Source organism: Manis pentadactyla, chromosome 8, assembly GCF_030020395.1.
Source record: "Manis pentadactyla isolate mManPen7 chromosome 8, mManPen7.hap1, whole genome shotgun sequence".
Lineage (NCBI taxonomy): Eukaryota > Metazoa > Chordata > Mammalia > Pholidota > Manidae > Manis > Manis pentadactyla.
Window position 1 is genome coordinate 97,010,991 of NC_080026.1, and position 16,826 is coordinate 97,027,816.

The window sequence follows — 16,826 nt, forward strand, 5'->3', positions numbered from 1 at the left end:
GATGCCAGAAAGGAGATTACAGAAATGAAACAAACTCTGGAAGGATTTATAAGCAGAATGGATAGGATGCAAGAGGCCATTGATGGAATTGAAACCAGAGAACAGGAACGCATAGAAGCTGACATAGAGAGAGATAAAAGGATCTACAGGAATGAAACAATATTAAGAGAACTGTGCGACCAATCCAAAAGGAACAATATCTGTATTATAGGGGTACCAGAAGAAGAAGAAGAGAAAGGAAAAGGGATGGAAAGTATCTTGAAAGAAATAATTGCTGAAAACTTCCCCAAACTGGGGGAGGAAATAATCGAACAGACCACGGAAATACACAGAACCCCCAACAGAAAGGATCCAAGGAGGACAACACCAAGACACATAATAATTAAAATGGCAAAGATCAAGGACAAGGAAAGAGTTTCAAAGGCAGCTAGAGAGAAAAAGGTCACCTATAAAGGAAAACCCATCAGGCTAACATCAGACTTCTCGACAGAAACCCTACAGGCCAGAAGAGAATGGCATGATATATTAAATGCAATGAAACAGAAGGGCCTTGAACCAAGGATACTGTATCCAGCACGACTATCATTCAAATATGATGGTGGGATTAAACAATTCCCAGACAAACAAAAGCTGAGGGAATTTGCTTTCCACAAACCACCTCTACAGAACATCTTACAGGGACTGCTCTAGATGGGAGCACTCCTAGAAAGAGCACAGCACAAAACACCCAACATATGAAGAATCGAGGAGGAGGAACAAGAAGGGAGAGAAGAAAAGAATCTCCAGATAGTGTATATAACAGCTCAATAAGCGAGCTAAGTTAGGCAGTAAGATACTAAAGAGGCTAACCTTGAACCTTTGGTAACCACGAATTTAAAGCCTGCAATGGCAATAAGTACATATCTTTCAATAGTCACCCTAAATGTTAATGGGTTGAATGCACCAATCAAAAGACACAGAGTAACAGAATGGATAAAAAAGCAAGACCCATCTATATGCTGCTTACAAGAAACTCACCTCAAACCCAAAGACATGTACAGACTAAAAGTCAAGGGATGGAAAAACATATTTCAAGCAAACAACAGTGAGAAGAAAGCAGGGGTTGCAGTACTAATATCAGACAAAATAGACTTCAAAACAAAGAAAGTAACAAGAGATAAAGAAGGACATTACATAATGATAAAGGACTCAGTCCTACAAAAGGATATAACCATTCTAAATATATATGCACCCAACACAGGAGCACCAACATATGTGAAACAAATACTAACAGAACTAAAGGGGGAAATAGACTGCAATGCATTCATTCAACACACCACTCACCCCAAAGGATAGATCCACCAGGCAGAAAATAAGTAAGAACACGGAAGCACTGAACAACACAGTAGAGCAGATGGACCTAATAGACATCTATAGAACTCTACATCCAAAAGCAACAGGATACACATTCTTCTCAAGTGCACATGGAACATTTTCCAGAATAGACCACATACTAGGCCACAAAAAGAGCCTCAGTAAATTCCAAAAGATTGAAATCCTACCAACCAACTTTTCAGACCACAAAGGCATAAAACTAGAAATAAACTGTACAAAGAAAGCAAAGAGGCTCACAAACACATGGAGGCTTAACAACACGCTCCTAAATAATCAATGGATCAATGACCAAATCAAAATGGAGATCCAGCAATAAATGGAAACAAACGACAACAACAACACTAAGCCCCAACTTCTGTGGGACCCAGCAAAAGCAGTCTTAAGAGGAAAGTATATAGCATTCCAAGCATATTTAAAAAAGGAAGAGCAATCCCAAATGAATGGTCAAATGTCACAATTATTGAAATTGGAAAAAGAAGAACAGATGAGGCCTAAGGTCAGCAGAAGGAGGGATATAATAAAGATCAGAGAAGAAATAAATAAAATTGAGAAGAATAAAACAATAGCAAAAATCAATGAAACCAAGAGCTGGTAGTTCAAGAAAATAAACAAAATAGATAAGCCTCTAGCCAGACTTATTAAGAGGAAAAGAGAGTCAACACACTTCAACAGTATCAGAAATGAGAAAGGAAAAATCACGACGGACCCCACAGAAATACAAAGAATTATTAGAGAATACTATGAAAACCTATATGCTAACAAGCTGGGAAACCTAAGAGAAATGGACAACTTCCTAGAAAAATACAACCTTCCAAGACTGACCCAGAAAGAAACAGAAAATCTAAGCAGACCAATTACCAGCAATGAAATTGAAGCGGTAATCAAAAACCTACCAAAGAACAAAACCCCCGGGCCAGATGGATTTACCTCAGAATTTTATCAGACATACAGGGAAGACATAGTACCCATTCTCCTTAAAGTTTTCCAAAAAATAGAGGATGAGGGGATACTCCCAAACTCATTCTATGAAACTAACATCACCCTAATACCAAAACCAGGCAAAGACCCCACCAAAAAAGAAAACTACAGACCAATAACCCTGATGAACATAGATGCAAAAATACTCAACAAAATATTAGCAAACCGAATTCAAAAATACATCAAAAAGATCATACACCATGACCAAGTGGGATTCATCCCAGGGAGGCAAGGATGGTACAACATTCGAAAGTCCATCAACATCATCCACCACGTCAACAAAAAGAAAGGCAAAAACCACATGATCATCTCCATAGATGCTGAAAAAGCATTTGACAAAGTTCAACATCCATTCATGATAAAAACTCTCAGCAAAATGGGAATAGAGGGCAAGTACCTCAACATAATGAAGGCCATCTATGATAAACCCACAGCCAACATTATATTGAACAGCGAGAAGCTGAAAGCATTTCCTCTGAGATCGGGAACTAGACAGGGATGCCCACTCTCCCCACTGTTATTTAACATAGTACTGGAGGTCCTAGCCACGTCAATCAGACAAAACAAAAAAATACAAGGAATCCAGATTAGTAAAGAAGTTAAACTGTAACTATTTGCAGATGACATGATACTATACATAAAAAACCCTAAAGACTCCACCCCAAATCTACTAGAACTGATATCAGAATACAGCAAGGTTGCAGGATACAAAATCAACACACAGAAATCTGTGGCTTTCCTACATACTAACAATGAACCAACAGAAAGAGAAATCAGGAAAACAACTCCATTCACAATTGCATCAAAAAAAATAAAATACCTAGGAATAAACCTAACCAAAGAAGTGAAAGACTTATACTCTGAAAACTACAAGTCACTCTTAAGAGAAATTAAAGGGGACACTAACAGATGGAAACTCATCCCATGCTCCTGGCTAGGAAGAATTAATATCGTCAAAATGGCCATCCTGCCCAAAGCAATGTACAGATTTGATGCAATCCCTATGAAACTACCAGCAACATTCTTCAATGAACTGGAACAAATAATTCAAAAATTCATATGGAAACACCAAAGACCCTGAATAGCCAAAGCAATCCTGAGAAAGAAGAATAAAGCAGGGGGGATCTCACTCCCCAACTTCAAGCTCTATTATAAAGCCATAGTAATCAAGACAATTTGGTACTGGCACAAGAACAGAGCCACAGACCAATGGAACAGACTAGAGGCTCCAGACATTAACCCAGACATATATGGTCAATTAATATTTGATCAAGGAGCCATGGACATACAATGGCGAAATGACAGTCTCTTCAACAGATGGTGCTGGCAAAACTGGACAGCTACATGTAGGAGAATGAAACTGGACCATTGTCTAACCCCATATACAAAAGTAAACTCAAAATGGATCAAAGACCTGAATGTAAGTCATGAAACCATTAAACTCTTGGAAGAAAACATAGGCAAAAACCTCTTAGACATAAACATGAGTGACCTCTTCTTGAACATATCTCCCCGGGCAAGGAAAACAACAGCAAAAATGAACAAGTGGGACTATATTAAGCTGAAAAGCTTCTGTACAGCAAAAGACACCATCAATAGAACAAAAAGGAACCCTACAGTATGGGAGAATATATTTGAAAATGACACATCTGATAAAGGCTTGACGTCCAGAATATATAAAGACCTCACACGCCTCAACAAACAAGAAACAAATAACCCAATTAAAAAATGGGCAGAGGAACTGAACAGACAGTTCTCCAAAAAAGAAATACAGATGGCCAACAGACACATGAAAAGATGCTCCACATCGCTAATTATCAGAGAAATGCAAATTAAAACTACAATGAGGTATCACCTCACACCAGTAAGGATGGCTGCCATCCAAAAGACAAACAACAACAAATGTTGGCGAGGCTGTGGAGAAAGGGGAACCCTCCTACACTGCTGGTGGGAATGTAAATTAGTTCAACCATTGTGGAAAGCAGTATGGAGGTACATCAAAATGCTCAAAACAGACTTACCATTTGACCCAGGAATTGCACTCCTAGGAATTTACCCTAAGAATGCAGCAATCAAGTTTGAGAAAGACCAATGTACCCCTATGTTTATCGTAGCACTATTTACAATAGCCAAGAATTGGAAGCAACCTAAATGTCCATCGATAGATGAATGGATAAAGAAGAAGTGGTACATATACACAATGGAATACTTTTCAGCCATAAGAAAAGGGCAAATCCTACCATTTGCAGCAACATGGATGGAGCTAGAGGGTATTATGCTCAGTGAAATAAGCCAAGTGGAGAAAGAGAAATACCAAATGATTTCACTCATCTGTGGAATATAAGAACAAAGGAAAAACTGAAGGAACAAAACTGCACCAGAATCACAGAACTCAAGAATGGACTAACAGGTACCAAAGGGAAAGGGACTGGGGAGGATGGATGGGTAGGGAGGGATAAGTGGGGGGAAAGAAGAAGGGGGGTATTAAGATTAGCATGCATGGGGGGTTGGGAGAAAGGGGAGGGCTGTACAACACAGAGAAGGCAAGTAGTGATTCTACAACATTTTGCTATGCTGATGGACAGTGACTGTAAAGGGGTTTATGGGGTGACCTGGTATAGGGGAGAGTCTAGTAAACATAATATTCGTCACGTAAGTGTAGATTAATGATACCAAAAAAAAAAAGTCAGTTCCTGTGTGGTGACCTCCAATGAGTTCTACACAAGGGTATAAAGGGCATATAAAAGTGTAGGCAAAGGGTCTGTTTGTGTTTATACAGAGGATCAAAGCCTAATTGGGCTACCCCGAAAATGAACTAAGATACGATATGAAAAAGAACTTCCAACATCTGCACTCTCGGGAAGACTCATGCCAGAAGATGATCATCAAAAAACCCCAACAAAGATCCACGCACTGCTACAGCTGTAGATGCACTCATCCCACCAGTTCCTGGACTTGCCATGGGAATGAGGAAGGAGATATCTAAGCTGGCCTGTGCATACAGTAGAAAAACAAATTTGACTGGATCTATACTGTTGGAACTCAACCAAGAATTAGAAGAAGTGCAAATTGTAGCGCTCCCAAATCTTACAACTACAGACTATTTACTGTTAAAAGAACATATGGGATGTGAACAGTCCCCAGGAATGGGTTGTTTTAATTTGTCTGATTTCTCTCAGACTGTTCAAGTTCAGTTGGACAATATCCACCATATCTTAGATAAGTTTTCACAAATGCCTAAGGTGCCTAACTGGTTTTCTTGGTTTCACTGGAGATGGCTGGTAATTACAGGTATGCTTTGGTTATGTAACTATACTCCTATTATGTTAATGTGTGTGCGCAATTTAATTAGTAGTTTAAAACCTATACATGCTGAAGTTACTCTACAAGAAGATATGTCAAAGAAATAATCAATCTTCCCATGTTTTCTTCCGCCTGCTACTTTTCTTCTTCCTTCCTAATTACAACCCTTAAATAGAATTCATGCCTCATATCAAATTTACCGAGTATCATAATTCTTCCAAGTGGTAAAGATACCTCAAGACAAATGCTGGGCATAGAAGCCACAGGGCATAAATATGCAAAGAAGTAAAAAGCTAACCTTTTCAAACAATAAGGCTTCTCTCTCACTTACCAACTTTACATTTCCCTGTATGGCCCCGGAAGATGACTGGTTAGCCAGAGACGGGTAAGATTCCTCAAGGGAGGAACAACCTAAGACAGGCACAGTCGCAGGGGGGCCATCAGGTGAGAAATTAGGGATCAACAGAGGTGAGGCTTAGAACCTCACACCCCCTGTTCTGAGAGAAATCTTCTGCATACGTGGATGTTTTATTGCCCTTGTCTAGCTTGGATTAACACATAGTCTACAGACACACACCTGATCATCTACATTTGCTCTCTTACAACACTAAACTATATTTTCTACCTTTATCTTGTATCTACCTACCACTTTAGCATTTTATTAAAAATAATAATAATAAAGAGAGAAATGTGGTATCCACATATAAATCAAGTATAAAAATCAAATGAGTATTCATATTTGAACTGTTTATAGTTCATAATGCATGAGCAAAACCGAAAGTTTCTGTGATGACTGCCCTTGTACTGTTCAACATGTAACTTATTCACTATGTAAGAATTTGTTCTCCATGTAAGAACTTGTTTGTTATGCTTCAGAAGATTGGAGACTGACGAAAATTAGGCTTGGGGTCAATTGATGATTGTGCATTGAGCATTGACTTCCCTATACAGAATTCTATTGTTGTTAAGAACCATTTGATCAATAAATATGAGAGATGCCCTCAAAAAAAAAAAAGTCCATCAATAAAGGACTGCTTAAACATAGTATAGCCATACAATGGACTATTATGCAGCAATAAAAAATGATGAGAATATTCTCTGTTTACCAACATAGAAAGATCTCCAAGTGAAGAAAGTTGGTCCAGAATAGCCTGCATAGTATGATACTTTTTACAAAAACAAAATAAGTAGAAATAAAGGAATGTATTTTGCTTATATACACATACAGAAATTCTGGAAGGATACGCAAGAAAGCAGTAATAGTGATAACCTGATTGGAAAGTTGTAGGACTAAAAACTGGATGAATGGGAGATAAGAAGTAAGGGAGTTTTTTATAGCATACCTTTTCATATACTTATATTTTTGAACTATATGTATGTATTACCTATTCAAAAAGTTAAATTTAAAAAAAAACAAGCACAACTAAAAGCGATATGTGATGCTGGACTAGACCCCATACTGGATGAAAATGCCATAAAAGACATTAGGATAATTAGCAAAATTGGAATATGAAGTGCAGATTAGAGAAAATAACAATATTAAATTTGTTAACTTATCTAATATACCACGTTACCTAAAAGAATGTCCTTGTTCTTAGGAAATACACACTGAATTATTAAGGAGTAGAGGGCATAATAGATGCAACTTATGTTCAAAATGCCTGAAAGAATGAATAATAAATATGTGTATATATACATGGGAGGAATGATAAAGAAATTGTAGCAAAATGTTTAAAACTTGTAAATCTGGAGAAACAGTGTATGGGAGTTCTGTTTTTTTCAAACTTTTCTGTTAGTTTAAAATTATCTCCAAGTAAGAAGTTAATTTTTTTTTAATTAGCACTCTGGAAATTACTTAATTACAAGGAAGACCACAGTGCAAGAGCCTCTTCTATGAATCTTTAAAGAGTTCTGGTTTTTACCTAGTCATACTTTTCACTTTGTGGTGAAGTTTTTGCAATCAGTTTTCTGTCTTTTTTATGCCTGGTGATACTTAGCCAGAGGCAGTGGCAAAAATGGTAAATGCTGTCTACCTTGAGGTTGAAAAACACCTGCCTTCCTGCCTCTCATCCTGCTATGTATCTTCTTCAATTGTGTCTACTCTGCAATCTAGAGATGACATCAATAAAACAATGACAAAACATGACATTTAAAAAATACCTTGAACATAATTTTCTAAGGATATTAATTATCATGAGGTTGTTTTGTGTAGTGAATAGTTAATTTAGTAGCAGTAAGGCTACAGAGATATTTAATCTAGTTGTTTGACACTGAGTGACAGAATTTCTGATTATTAGTTTTCAGTTAGATATGGTGCCAATTGTATGAATTAACCGTCTCTACTATAATTGATTTATCATTATAGATGTATGAAGATGTTTTGTTTCTAGCCAGACTGGCCTCTTAAGGGATTAGGTAGTGAAGCTATGTCATAAAAAGTGAGGAACAGATTATGTGTTTGTATAAACTGTCCAGAGAAACTTTGGATTTTATTAATTTGTATTTTAAGTAAGCTAAATTTCATGGTTCTGGATGAAGTTACCCCTAAGGTCTTACCTAACAAATAACACCAAACAAATGTGCTATCAACTGAATTGTTAGTGTTTGTTTCTTTTCTGCTTAGGGAAGCTCATGATTTTGTGATTTTATAGAAATCTGGAAAATAGGAATAGTAATTATTCCCAGCCCTTTAACTTCTCACTTTACAAAAAGTTTGGGAAGAATTGAGAAAAAAATGGCTCTGATTTATCTTAAGCTCTTAAGTAGAAGTACTTGATTAGCATTAACAGTGTCTTTTTCTGCAACTAAGACAGAAAGCTGTATTTGCTATTTGTTCTCACAGCTTCTCCACCTATTTCACACCTACGAAAACTAGGTCCCAGTGAGAGTCATGTGAGTGTCTTGGGCCTCATTGGCTGAATAATGCCCATGCCTGTAAGTGCCTCTTAAGATTTAGTGAGGTACTTCATATGTTCATACAATAAATTGTTTGAAAGGCTGTGGAATAGGTTATGCTGGTGAATACTGTTAGTTGTGAAGAGTGTTTTTAAAGGCTCTGTAAACCACTTAGATCATCACATTTCAAAAACTCTGAAAATACCAAAAATATAAGTGCACTTCAATATTATTGAACATTGTTCAATACTTTTTTGATGATTTAGAAAACATTTCAGAATCTTGCAATTTTTCAAGGTCATTATTCTGAGAACAGTTCTCATAGCTCTCTAGATAAAGAAGATAGAGACTAGACTGTCTATACTGATTCATGATAGCTCTTCTACATTCTCAATACAATTACATATTTATTTCTATTAATAAATACAAAAAGTGGAAAACAATTTTTTTATTTTTCAGAAAGTTGAACTTCATATGATACCTAAGAATAAAGTATCTCAAGGATCTACAGATATATCCAAAAAAAAGTGTAGTAAAACTGCATTCACTTAGAATTTTCAGTAATTTATACCACGAAGTTGTGATTCTTTAGAATAAAGCTCAAAATACTCTCTTCTATTGTAAATCATTTATTCATAAACAAAGATTTTTCCAACCAAAAATAAATTACTTTTTCAAACAGGAAACCCAAGGAATTATATCTAATTGTGGTTTACTTACCATTTATATATAATTATTTTCAAATTTTCAATCCAGTTAATTCTTACATTAATTCCTATATTACCTAAAATGTTTTATAGACATATTATATTATTGCATAATGTTATCCTATTATAAATGGTAATGGTGTCACTAACTTAGCTCATTTTACATATTTAGCACGTTTGTTCTTAGTTTATAGTTAACTCCCTTTATAGAACAACCTGTACTTGGAAGTAATAAAATCAGATTTCTTTATAAATATTTATGGTATAGACCTTTTCCTAAATAAGACTGTAACCCTTTCCTAGTTATTCCTAATAAAGTCTGCTTACATCTCTTTTTTTCCTATGTAGCAGTATGTACTGCATACTCCCTAGGAAATATAATCTAGATATTTATGCCCTAACTCCCAATTAATCAAAATCCTGTTAACCGCCATGTAGGTCCTGGAGTTACAAAGTATGGAAAGTTAGTTACTTAAAGAGGTAAGTAGATGGTTCTGGTATGAAGCCTTCTTAGCATCTATAGTCATATGGTCAGAAGGGATCACTAAGTGAATGAGTGATGCTCCTTCTGGGTTGATACTGGTATCTTCTTGAATATCAATCTTTCCAGGAGGGTCTTCTTTTTTGTTATCATATCTATGGTTATCTCTTGTTGAAAGTATCTGTTAGGTAGCAGAAGGCAGAACATGCTTTTTGAGATTCTTAGGCTCTTTAAGACCTTAAGGTTCAAGATCTCCCTTTTTCCTCTTTCTTGATCTTAGATGAGATTGAAGTTTGTAAGTCTTCAGCCGCATCTGTCCCCATAAAGATACAAACTTATGGTTTCAGAAGGTCTAGCCCTTATTAAAAAGCACTATCCAATCTTTTGCAGATGTTCTGTAGGCCAGTTTTCATCGCAAAAAACTTAATTCCACTGTCATGTGCCAAATTTAAAGTACTGTATTAGGTTACTCTGTAGTCAAAACAACCAAGCCCTGGTCCGGACTGCTGTAAGACAAGAGCCCATTGCACTGTCCCCTTTGTTCTGTGCATGCATTCCATGGTAGCTTTCCCTTTTGCTAGCTGACAGATAGTCTGGAGGAAATAGTGGCTCCTTTGTGAAAAGTAACCAGATTAGGTTATTTGTAACAAGCCAACTAAAATCAGTAATTCTTGACATTGGCATGAAGTATTGTAACAGAATAGTCGTTACATTTTTATTGTGCTATTGTGATTTTCTGTAGTGAAACACCCAAGACTCATATTTATATTTTTTTAATTTATGGCTATTTAACTGTATCCAAGATTTCACTGCCAGGAATGCAGTAAGGCTTGAAGCTTTATTAAAGATCCATGTCCAGTCCTCACAAACACTTCCTTTAGCTCATAGTTTTCTGCGCAAGTATTTGTACTATCCAAAAAGGTAGTGCTGCCATTTACAGTCATTCCCAAAAAATGTGAACAACCTAGCTGTAACTCTAAAAAAACTCAAAAACATGCTAAAATTTATCAAAAAAGTGTTGTTTTTTTGCAATGACTTTGCACCTTGATTCCCAAGTGCTCATTTACAGAATATGGAACTCATGGTCTGTCTCTCTTTGGATGATGAATAATGAAGGAACTTCAAACTTTACTGGGTAAGTTTGTATATTGAGTGTTACAAAGAGGAGTCAGTCTGCCTATCTTTGGCTCTAATTGCAGAAAGTGAAGTCACTGCTTTTCCTGTCTTGGATCAAAAACAAGAAGAAATTGTTGATACCAATGGAGCTGGAGATGCATTTGTTGGAGGTACAGACTCATTTACTTAATACTATTTTATAAGTTAAACATTTCCTTTAACCCTGTCTCTACCATATAGCCAAGATTTAAGAGTTTAATAACTTTAATTTCTTCTTTTAAATAATTAACTCTTGAATGTCCTTTCCATATGCTACTGTCATTGTATTATGAAGTTATTTTCTACAGGAAAAATACTTATTTTTGGCTTAAAGATAATTTGCTCTTATGCTATACCCCAGTCATTTTCACAAGATTGTGTCTGTCAGAATATTGCATAAACAAGCTGCATCAAGTACAATATATAGTATATTTATAGCCCTTCAGGCAACAATGTTAACACATTGTTGTTCTTTAAAACAAGTTGTAGTGAATATTAAACACTATGCTAATAACCAAGGATAATGTCTTTAGATTATATCATCTGGTTAAAACATCTGTTTCTAACACAATAGTTGGATATTATATTTATACTAGAAAGGATTAAATTTTTATCTGGTTCAGGCTCCATAAGAACTGGCAGAATTTATAAGGACTAATCATTTTTGGAATGAGTGCTCAAAAATAAGATAAGACAGTTGGAATATTCTTGGCTTGCTGACTTATATTGATCTAAAATCTGGATCAAAGGTTCTTTTGATATGTCTAAGCTCCTTCTAGTTAAGTACAGTTAAGCTAGGTTATGGTCTCTAGAAAGCTTTAGATTCTGAATGATAACCCAGAAGAGTCCCTCCTGATCCCTGTTTATTTCTAATAACATCAAACAAGAAAAGGACAAAAAGGCAAATGGAGCTGACCATTGTCCTCTTTTCCTTAGAAGATAATTTGAATCATAGAGAACTTATTTAAGATAGTGTGATAGTTTTAAAGAATTGTTTAAAATACATTCTTTTATTTTAACGGTCTTTTTCACCAACGTAAATTTTTCATATTTCCTTCTTTAAAACTATCCATGCCTCATCTTTAATGAGCTGTTAACCATTAGACTGGTAGCGTGCCTCATGTCCTATTCTTTGGAAAGAGTAGGTATCACAGATAACATTCTACTTTACTGTAATACTTACATCTTTTATTTCTTTGCTTTGAAAGACTCCATATTGATTAAACTAAAGTACTTTGCAGCTATTTTTCCTATTCCATACTGCTTAAAAGTTATAAATTCATGTAGGTTAAAAATAAATTGTCCAGAATTATGCCAAATTCTGTAATACATTAAGGAAACAATTGATTTCCTGGTTAGGGATTTGTTAAGCCAAGAATCTTAGCACTGAAACTTTTAAACTTGTACCCTGTGCGTGCATTATTTAAGTACTTTAAAATGTCTTAAACAGTAAATATTCTATTTATTTGATATCTAGTAGGACACATGATGAGGCCATCATAGAAAGGATATTAACTTAATTAGCCACTGTGGCTGACCTTGGGGCCCTGGACTTCCTGGCCCTGCAACAGCAGAGTCCCTTACAGACACCTGTAATGCTTCCAGGACTGGGTAGGAACATATACAGACTTTCTGAGGGAGAAATAAGCCATTCTTAGGATACTGAAATAAAAACAGCTAGCTACCCATTTGTATTGTGGTTAGGCTACTTCAAAGCATTTGGGGCCTTTGTTAAAGGATTTTCAGCCTCTTTTTTTAATCTCACTCTACTCACCTAGTCTCATTATATACTTATTGTTGAGGTACAGTAAATAAAGTAAAAAGGGTACAGTGTAGATAGGGGATCCATACACTTTTTGTGCAAGGCCAGACAGTGAGAATTTTAGGTTTCATGAGCCATATACAGTCTGTATTACATATTTTTCTTGCTTGTTTGTTTGCTTGCTTTTTTTTTTGTTTGGGTTTAGTTCTGGTTTTTACAACACTTTATAAACATGAAAACCTTTCTTAGCTTTCCATTTGTACAAAAACAGGCCATTGGCTGGATTTGGGCTTCAGGCTGTACTTTGCCAACCCCTTGTGTAATACATTGGCAGCTTACTTACTTTATTCACTTTCATCATACCCTGGATCCAAACCCTGGATTTCACTACATGCTGTTGAAATCACTCTAGAGAAAGTGGAATGCCAGCTCAAACTAGACAGGTCTTTACTGGTAATACCTCAATTAAGTAGCCATTTTTCTCACTTTAACCCTACTCTGATCAATTCCCAGGATGACCAGATCCTAAAAGAGTAAGTCATGGAGTGAGGTGAATACTCTAATACCATTTTAACACTGAAATGCTTATGTTGGCATGTTCATCACATTGTTTCTGTAAGTCAGGTTATATAGTAATAAGCAATAGGTATTATAGCCTCTTCTAGCCAACCAGTATCAAAAGCACTTTGAGGTAAATTATTTTCAAACCTATTTTACTCATCAGAAAACTGAGACACAGAGGGGTTAGGTAACTTGTCCAAAGTCTCATAACTAGAAAGTAGCAGAGCCAGGATTCAAATCCAGGCAGTCTGGTTTCAGAGTCAGTACTCTTACTTACTGCATTATATTCTCTAAACTTTTAGGGAAACCTCATCATTAGGAGTGAGAATCACATTCCAGCCTTAACAAAAGCCAGTTTTGCCAAAGAGAATCTTCCTATTATCCAAATAGATGACTTCGCTTATTGAACAGGAACTTTTGTTATCTGATAGGAATGTGAGGGCTCTAGGGTAAAACTGTGGCAGAAAAGAAAGAGAAAGGGAAAGGGAAGATAATTGAAAGAATCAAAGTACTCTAGTCCCATGCAAATTTGAACCAGGAGCTTTTTGCTAAGCAGTCGAATTGATTACACTACAGAGATAGAGAAAACCAGATCATAAACTTACTTAGCCAGCATGGAATCTGAATACAAGGCATTATATGAATCAACTGCCTATTAGCACCAGGCTAATGGATCCATCTTACAGTGGAGATGGTCTTGTTAGTTGGAAATAATCAAAAGTCCATTGGTTAAACCCTCTAGTCCTATCTCTACACCAGGGAAAGCCTTTTTACTAGGATTGGAAATACTCCAGCTGTTGAAGCATACTCCTCTACTTCAAACATAAATGGACAGGCAATGGCAACTTTGACATTTATGATGTTGTTCTTTTTCTTTGCTTTTCTTTGCTTTATTGCCTGATTAACAACATATCTCCTATCTGATTGACATATTCTGTCTTTAGATAGATAATATATTCCTCCTATTGCTTTCAAGTTTTGCTGGCTTAAGAGTATTTCTGTCTTTTGTGACTTTGCATAACTATATCTGAGTTCCAGTTTCAAGTTCTTAGATAAGGCATCACTTCACCTACCATGTGCTAATTATATATCCCAGGACCAGAGTGCCATGTGTTCTTATTAGCCACACAAGAGATATATGACTACATCATATTTTCAGGTATCATTTTTAAATGATTACCCAAAGGTACATAAATTTGTAGTTCCATCCCAAGGGTTTAGTAACAGTGACAAATCACTCTAGCCTTTATAAGCATACCCCCCTGTTCTATTTGGAGATCTTAGGCACTTTGTAACATTTGCCCTTTATTTGTCCCTAGCCAGCCCTGATGGAACTATCCTCTTCACATTCTCCCTCAAAAGCCCAAGTGCTACCATTGTGCCCTTGGAAATGGAGACAATTCTATAATCTCTAAGTATGATTTCCTGATTTCCCACGTCAGGAGAAAATTTCTTCCTGTTGTCCTGCTATGCTTTGTCACAGCAGGTCTGCCTTTTCATTCAAAACCCTCTTTGTCACTGCCATAGTAACAAATGGAAACATTGAGAACATTTTGTGACAGATACTGTCATTGTTCCCAGTGAAATCTCTTCCCCTGTGTCTCCCCAATAAATTAAACTGAGAAGAAAAATCATAACAAATAACCTAAAAGAGGACCTAATCAATATGTTCTTGGGGGCTGTCAATACCAGCCTGTGTTAATCTAATATGATTTAGTCATATGTTTTATAGCAGCTGTAGGAAAATGGACTAGACCTACAAATCATCCTTAGACTGAAAATGAATACACTTTTGACAGATTATATACCCAGGCACATATATATAACTATCAGGTAAGAAACTATAGACCTCACCCAAAGACCAACATTCTTAGGATTTAAAAAGCTTCATTAAATGTGGTTAAGAGCCATATATAGCTTAAAATAGTTCATTTTGAATGAGAATGAAATAATTGTGATGCAAATAACTTTAAAGCCACTTAGCAATCGTAAATAATTATCCTCTAATAAAAAGGGGCATTAATTTCAGTTTTGAATTCATGTTCAGAAAAGAATTTTGGTTTAAAAAAAAAATTAAAATTTCCAGAACCAGGGATGCTACTTGTTTTTCATGTAGCCCTTGTCTATACCTCTACAACTATTGAGATTCTCTAAATTATCCTCATATTTTCTGTTCTCACCTTTTTTGTTTGTTCCCAAACATTTCTAGCTTTCTCTCCCACTCCTAAATTGCTGCTTCATTGTGCTATGTAAAGAAGTGTTGCAGAATTTTTGTGATCTCTTTTTCTGCACTACCTCCTTCCTTTGCTGTCCAACTAAGAGAACTAGAAAATAACTTAGTGAGTGTTAAGTATATCATTTCTCACACTCCTTCACTCAAAAACCAAAAGCCTTCACATGACCCACTGTGTGCAGAGGATTTCCTTGGTGGTGACCAAGATGAGATTTGCACACTCCTAGCCCTCCCCTCTGCCACCAGCAACAATGCTTGTCCCTCTTTTAACTCTAGTGGGACAACTTTGGTGTTTTATTTCTTAAGTAGCAATTTTCCTTAAAACCATCAAATGAAGTATGAAGTTGACTTGGTTATTAGGAATATGAAATTCACCGCAGATAGCTTAAGCTCATGCAAGGGGAAGAAAAAGATTCACACCTTGCACAGTCATAGAATACTTAATAACATGCTAGTGCTCTACACCCAGAGAGTTAGATGAACTGATGTCCGACCGTTACCAAAGTTTAAGAACCTTGCCTAAGGTTATTTAAGCCTTTATAAGTTAAAAATGGTAAAGATGATCCGCAAGCCACAACAAAAAGGAGAAATAACTTTGGTTCACATAGAATACAGGATGATTTAAGGTGATGTCTAGAATTTCTCACAAACATGAATGGTGGCTCAAAATTCTAGAACCCTGGATGGCCTCCAGCTAGAAGCAATTAAAACAGATAATGGAATTCAGAAGACTTTGTCTTCTGAAGATTTGGATAAGACAGACACAGTCTGACCCATGTAGGCTATTAGTACCCAAAGCTCAAATATGAACCTCAGGTTTCCTATATTTGAAGATTATTGAGAAATGTTTATTCCAAGGCAACAATGTTGGTATTTATTATAAGATTTTATTTAATGGCAGCAGGCCACAGGATATGTCATAAGCAAAGTTTCTGAAGTTAATTTTCTTAGACAGATTTCCAACATGACAAAATATATATGTATCAGTTTCCTGGCCTAGAATATTTAGGAGCTGAATGGAACTAATTTGGATCCAGTAGTGCTTCCAGCTGCTATTCGGATTTGGTCAATTTTACCTACCATATCTATCTGATTCAGACAACATATATCAGTTAGCTTTTGCTGCATAACATACTACCCCAAAACTTAGTGGCTTAAAAACAACAACCATTTATTAGCTCCACGAATCTGTGGATTAGCATCTGGGCCAAGTCTCAGCTGAACAGTTCCTCTGGTCTCAAAGGTTTGAGATATTAAGTAATTTGCCCAAGGTCACAGTGAAAAACAGGATTCAAACTGTTTGACCCCAAAGTTCTTACTGCTACTCATTTTTGTTATACTACACTCCATTAGTATATCATCTTATCTTCCCTTCCA

The 16,826-nt window shown here is 36.1% G+C and overlaps 1 protein-coding gene across 4 annotated transcripts in view; it reads left to right on the forward strand.

Annotated features, from left to right (window-relative positions):
- The window catches only part of ADK (adenosine kinase), a 577,911-nt gene that overhangs the window by 530,747 nt on the left and 30,338 nt on the right, over positions 1-16,826 (forward strand). For 3 of the 4 annotated variants that reach the window (XM_036928605.2, XM_036928602.2, XM_036928603.2), the window contains one exon: positions 10,938-11,024. The exons of the other annotated variant lie outside the window; for it this stretch is intronic. In XM_036928605.2, coding sequence (XP_036784500.1) covers positions 10,938-11,024 — 87 coding nt within the window. The remainder of the gene's footprint in view (positions 1-10,937; positions 11,025-16,826) is intronic. 4 annotated transcript variants of the gene reach the window in all.